This window comes from Sinocyclocheilus rhinocerous, unplaced genomic scaffold, assembly GCF_001515625.1.
Source record: "Sinocyclocheilus rhinocerous isolate Xijiao unplaced genomic scaffold, SAMN03320098_v1.1 scaffold1049, whole genome shotgun sequence".
In the NCBI taxonomy this organism is placed as follows: Eukaryota; Metazoa; Chordata; class Actinopteri; order Cypriniformes; family Cyprinidae; genus Sinocyclocheilus; species Sinocyclocheilus rhinocerous.
The window spans coordinates 213,143-219,976 of NW_015652136.1; the positions used below are offsets into that span (position 1 = coordinate 213,143).

At 39.2% G+C, this 6,834-nt stretch overlaps 1 protein-coding gene across 1 annotated transcript in view; it reads left to right on the top strand.

Annotated features, from left to right (window-relative positions):
- The window catches only part of LOC107713562 (death-inducer obliterator 1), a 46,824-nt gene that overhangs the window by 22,032 nt on the left and 17,958 nt on the right, over window positions 1-6,834 (top strand). Inside the window, exons 3-4 of the mRNA XM_016519111.1 lie at window positions 1,896-2,088; window positions 4,063-4,281. Coding sequence (XP_016374597.1) covers window positions 1,896-2,088; window positions 4,063-4,281 — 412 coding nt within the window. The remainder of the gene's footprint in view (window positions 1-1,895; window positions 2,089-4,062; window positions 4,282-6,834) is intronic.

Here is a 6,834-nt window from a genome sequence, read left to right on the forward strand (position 1 = left end):
ATGATCGGAACTCCACGCAGCTCCCGCGCTACTCTCCATTGGAAAAGAATGACTTCTGGTCTGTCGTTTGTCGGAGATAGTGGAAAGCTGGCTTGAAACGCAGTAAGGAAACGCCAGTTTGACGAGGATCGTTTTCATTTTAAAACAAAAACGCACCAGTGTAAATGTAGCATTACATCTAAGGGGGCTGGGACGCATTTACACTACAGCCTCACGTGTGCGCCACATCTCTGAGTGTAACCGGTGACGCGGACCGACTGTGCAGACCGATCGGTGTATTACAGTACCACGAGAGCTACAGAGAGCAGACTGCTCCGTACGCTTTCGAATCGCTCTCGCAGATGTCAAACACTGATCGATCTGCGCCGCGCCGCTTCTAGTTGAGCACACCTAGTGCTGCAGGCTTATTGGCTCACTGACGTTGATGAGATTAGCCCCTTAGGGATCGAAATCTGGTACCAAATGACGAGACGGGCTGGACTCCGCTTCGTCCACGGTGAAAGCCGATCCGGCGATCCACTGCGCGAGGTAGACATGTGGGGGCGTGTTAGAACGAGCCGTTTTAGGTAGGCGTGGCTGACCCTTAACTTTTATAAAGAATATCTCTTTGGATTTGAGACTTTAGTCTTTGCAACTTTACAGATCTTCTTTATGCACCAAGAGCTTGTAACACTTCAAAGAGAAAGGAACAATTGAAATCGCATCATATGACCTCTTTAAGAGAGATTGTTGAAAATAAAATGGTTTATCCAAAAATAAAACGTCTTATCACTTACCTTTATTTTGTTTCTTATCCATATGACTTACAAAAGGAGAAGTTAGGCAGAATGATGTAATTCAGTTACTTTTTCATATAGACCAATTTCGGTGTTTGCAGACAGTGATGTTTCTTTGTGGGCGGGGTCTATCTGGTGGCAGAAAATTACAGTTTTAAAGTAGCAGTCTATGGAAGCCATGCAATAAAAAATGTAAAAGGTCATTTTGAGTTTATATTTCAAAATTCTGACTTTTTTTCCCTTGCCATTCCGAGATTAGGCTTGTTGAGTTAAGCGGGAGTGATTACCTTTATTTATTTGTTAGAATATGTATAACTAAATATTTTAACTAATTGCAAAAGCTGAATAATCAACGTCTACTGATTAATCAGTGAAATAATCGATGACTAGGCGATTAATCGTTCAAATAATTGGTAGATTAATCGATTATCAAAATAATCGTTTGTTGCAGCGCTAGAACAGGGTGATATGAAAACCCATGTAAAAGCGTGTTACAGTCCGTACAGTTTACAGAATAAACTAGTCTCAGTACAGTCCAGTAAATACATCAAACATGTTACTTTTGGAACATGGTTACTTTTGAATTTAGAACAAGATTTATATGTGATGATTTTTATCATACACTCTTCAGAGCACAGTCAAAATACAGTTTCTGCTTCCAACACTCATGTGGCAGCACTGTCCCAGAGCGGTAATGAGGGGAACATGTGAGTCACGGAGAAGGGAGGGTGTTTATGTTGTTACTGGTAATGCTATTGTGTAAACTCTTAAACTTAACCTCTTAACCACTTAAACTATACCTTGCAACCCGCATTATTATTTTACGTGCATTCAATTGAGTTAGTGCTAATAGACTTGTGTATTGTTGTATCAAACTGTGGTTAGTTTCTGTGATGAGCCAGGTGAGAACATTGATTGTGGATTTCAGTTTTGTTCTGTTTCTCACTCAACATCTTCTTTGATTTTGGAGAGTGTTGATCTCTTATTCAAGAGATTATACGATGTTAAATCTGTTTTCTTTATTCATTAAGCTTCTTTGTGAATTGATTGAAATGGTAATGCATATTCATATTGGTAAGATTTTTCATCCCCTACCAAACTAACGGCTCTGTCTGTTAGGTTGATGATCTGCTGTGACTCCTGCCAGAAGTGGCGTCACGTTGACTGTGTCGGCATCGCAGAGGCTTGTACTCCTCTCCTGCAGAGGAACAGACAATATGTTTGTCCCTCATGCTCCGACGAACGAGACGCCACGAGCAAGAACAGGACGACAAATGGTCTCAGTGAAAAACATGAAATCGACTCAATCGTGGTAATTTTCTTTTTTCTAATGATCTGCTTTTGAGTCATTAAGTATATCAGAATATGAACGATGTGTATTCTCTAGACCCTGATGAGGAAAACCATGTTCAGTGTTCAGCCGTGTTCAGCCCTGCTCCTGGGGGACCCACTGTCCTGCAGAGGTTATTTCCAGCCTGCTTCAGCACACTTGCTTGTGTATTTTCCAGCAGTCCCGCAGAGCTTGATGAGCTGCTTCAGGTGTGTTTGATTAGAGTTGCAGCTGAACTCTGCAGGACAGTGGGTCGAACACCTCTGCTATAGAGTATTTCTGTTTCACAGTAGTAATACAAAGCACTTCTAAAAGATTAGCCACATCTACAAAAGAATCCTGTACTGTTCTCCATCAATAACTTATAAGGAAAGTGCATTTATAATAACAGCTTAATTCTCACCTTTAATAAGCAGGCGTAGTGTTTGGCAAAATTTAAAGGAATACTTCACACAACAATGAAAATTATAAATTTACATGTCGTTCCAAATCTGTATGACTTTTGTGTTCAGTTGAAAACATAAGAACATATTTTAAAGTCTTTCATTGTGCGGACGAACGAATGATCTTCTGTTGTGTCCCACAGACGAAAGAAGCATACAGGCATGAAACGATACCTCTCTGTACGGTCCGGACATTAGGAACGCACCGAAATAAAAAATCTGGACAGAAACCGAAAATTCTGGATGCACTTGACCGAAAACTGAAACCGAAAATGCTTTTTAATAATTATTTATTATTGTATTAAATAATATAAAATACAAGCCAATAAAATAACCACACTTTTGTGGAAAGTAAAACAATAAAATTGGACAGAAAATATATTCATATTAAAAATCAGTATATTATTTTTATTCAGTTCTTTGCAACAGAATCAGATTTAACTGAATTTATTTTATCCAAATAATGTATAGTCCTACGAAGCTATTATTATCAGAGCATGTGAGCAGAGCATTGCGTCACAATAGGGGAGCGTCATTTAACCAGCGTTGCCCACTAGCTGTACTACTGTACTAGCTGTACTTCAGCATGTTACAGCACAGTAGCACTACTGCAAATACGATCAAGTATACTACCTGTTTAGTTCCTGTTGGCAGGTTATTTGAGCGGACTTTGCTTTTCCGGTGAGCATGAGCGTTCCGCACATTCCTAGAGCAGAATATTGATCGGAGCGTCACAACAGTGCATCCCTAGTGGAGGTTAGCACTTGGCAATATGACGATACAGATCTGATTCTACAGTTCCTCACAAATCTGAAGTATGGTAGTAACTAGTGGAAAAGGGTGGCATTACCTGCTGACACAAAAATGGTCTACTGCATGTGACAAACAGCAAAAAATGTGTGACATTTTGATTTATTGAATATTTGTATTAGTGTTAATTTAGTCTTTTAGTGTTTGTCTTGTGTCAAATCTCCTTTCATCACGTTTAGTCAACATTATCCTGTTTTTTGGTCAAGTTTAAGTTGACAAAGTCTGAGCATTTTGGTCTTATCTTAGTCCAAGAAAACTTAAGTATTTAGTCTAGTTTTAGAGCAATTCAAGGGTTATGGATGTTTTTTTCTTTTGTGGTTTTTTGATTTTTATTAACTTCTTTTAATATCAAGCACTTCCCATTCTTTACTCTTGGATTTATCCGTGTTTCTTCATCGCTCTCAGTTGTTAACAACTTCAAAAAATCTGAAAGCAGTGTGGATTTATTTATATACAGAAAAAAATAGGACAATTTCATAGGACATAAGACAACAATCTGTACAATTAATTTGAAAACTACATTGTGGATGCCTATAAGATAGATAATGATACAGAATCGGCAGATTGCCTGCCCCTACTCCTCCTAGGGTTTTTATGCAGTCGTCACCAAACTTGGTCAATCTGATACCAACACACTTAAGATTCTAAACTGCGCATGGATTTTCTCACTGTTACTTGATCTAATCTGTGAGTTGTGTCTCAGGTGGGGATTGAGCAGCTGGTGGAGGATGGGATGAAGGCAGAGGAGAAGGCAGCTTTACCTAAATGCATTGGTCCAGGCTGCAGCAATGACTCTCTGCCAGAGTCAGTGTACTGCAGTCATCAGTGTATTGTGCGGCATGCAGCGGCGGCCATGAAGTCTCTCTCTGAACCCAAAACTGAGACAAAGCCTGCTGCCCCACCAGGTGACCCGCCTCTCAAGGTAAGTCTATTTCAGTGTAGCTCCGATCTGTGGTAGAAATCATAACACAGATGATTACATTGTCATGAAAATGAAGGGGAAAAGGAAGGAAATCATTTAATCACTATCATGCTTTGGAACACAAAAGAAGGCATTTTGAAGAATGTGCTGTTTTAAATTGTGGCCATATCCTGCTTACCAAAAATGTTAGATTAGTTTATCTTGTCAGAAGACATCCATTTTACGGGGCTCCAGACTGTGCCTAAAACATTAGCATTTACGACACAAAATATTAATTTGCGAGTGATATTTTTGCTGAGATCGCCACTGGCGACAATATAAATTTACAATTTATGATTTAAACATTTTTTTCCTGCTTGTTTTGCGATCACATCTTTTGTTAGGTTGACGTAATAAACTGAGATGATGCGCATCAAAGTTTTAGTGGAAAAACGATCCTCATCTCCGCCGAACGCCAGCGTTGACGGCACACCTGCTAATGAAAAATGATGTGTGAATGAACACTGACGTAAGCGCAGGAAAGCAGTGTCTTATTTCATGCACAGAATGTGAACAAACTACAACACTGTGTGGACATTAACAGTATCGTTAACGATTCTCGTTTATAATCGATACAAACATGGTTTCTTATTGTCAATATCTTTAGTCTATATGCTGTGTTCTGTTAATCCGTGAACTTCATATATTTGTTGCGCACTTGCCATCCAGTAATTGCAATAAGCGTTGTGCTCTGTGACCTTTTAATAAACTAAGTATCACCTTTAAAATTCTGCTTAAATTCACAAAATTCAAATAATAAATACCTTATTGGCGCTCTTTAAATGTGGCATGAGCGCTCGCTTTAGCGCCGCAGGTGAACCCGTCAAATCTTTCTCTTTACCACTATAGTACAAAATAAACATGAATGGACACCAAAAGGTATATTATAAGATACAGTACATCTTACTGAAATGTCTCATGTTAATCGCTCATTCAGTGTTTCAAACTGCGGAAAACATGTAAAGCTTGTTAACAATTCCACATAACAATACATTTACCTCAGAATAACCATTCGGCGTCCATAAGCTCATTAGTCAGCTTGAAAAAATAAAGCATTTTGCTTAATATATGCGCTATATAGCATATTCATGTAGACGGGTAGGTTAAGTAAAAATATAAGAAAGAATGCAAGGAGCGAATGATAAAATTCAACACCTCCTTTATAACTGCATGATACTAATGAACGAACAGACTGGATGTGTGCAAGATGTATGACAACATTTATAGGATGCATTGATTAAGAGCCCAAACTACACTCAATGGCCAAGTGATGCTGAAATAATCCATGATATTGGCACAGATTCTGTGTAATAAACAATTCTTTGTGACTGTATATAGTTCTCAGATCGCTCTGCTGTTCAGACTACATGACTTGATTGTCTGTCTTTTAGTCATTGTGGTGTTCACACTACGTGACTCTATGCAAATGATCCGCAACAGGGGGTCACAAAAGTCAAGTCAAGTCACCTTTATTTATATAGCGCTTTTAACAATACAGATTGTGTCAAAGCAACTGGACAGCATTAATTAGGAAAATAGTGTGTCAATAATGCAGAATGACAATAGTAAACACTCAAATTTCAGTTAAAGGCAGTTCATCATTGAATTCAGTGATGTCATCATCAGTTCAGTTTAAATAGTATCTTTGCAATCAAGTCAACAATATCGCTGGAAATGAAGTGTCCCCAACTAAGCAAGCCAGAGGCGACAGCGGCAAGGAACCAAAACTCCATCGGTGACAGAATGGAGAAAAAACCTTGGCAGAAACCAGGCTCAGTCGGGGGGCCAGTAATGTTCTGTGTAATAAACAATTCTTTGTGACTGTATATAGTTCTCAAGTTAAAAAAACATTTAGTTCCCACTTTAAATGAACATTAGTTCCCAGGACATCTACAAGATGGATTAAAATGCTGATGCTGTAAAAGGAGGGGAGACACAATACAGTATGACTAAAATGTTAAAGCGTTTCAAAAATAAAACGTTTATTCTGTGGCACTTAAAGGTGGGGTAAGTGATTTCTGGTAGCCAATGTTGATATTTCAAATCACCAAAACAAACACGCCCCTACCCCAAAAGGGTCTCGCCCCTATTTTGATAGCTCCGCCTCTCTAGGTGCTGATCCACCATCTGGGCTGGATATGTATGTACACACTACACAAGCTGACAACTCTGTCACCCAACGACTCTACAAACCACGTTTTGTCACGAAAACGTCTTGCTTTGTTCAGCAAGAACTGGAACGGGAATGACGCGAAACAACATGTGAAACAGGAGTTGTTTATTTGAAAATGGATGTCGGGAATAAATTAGCGCTGCAAGCTGTTTGCTCAATGAAAAATTTTGCTCCATTTATTGTCCAAACTTTTCTTTAAGCCGTGTTGCTGCTGTTGTTTTTCCGGTGACCTCAACCCATGCCTTGCTCTCTCATTGGCTGTAGCTCGTCACGACACCTGACACCACGTGACACCACGGTCCAGATCTTTGGCATGCTAGATATTTGTTTGCCGTCGGCGA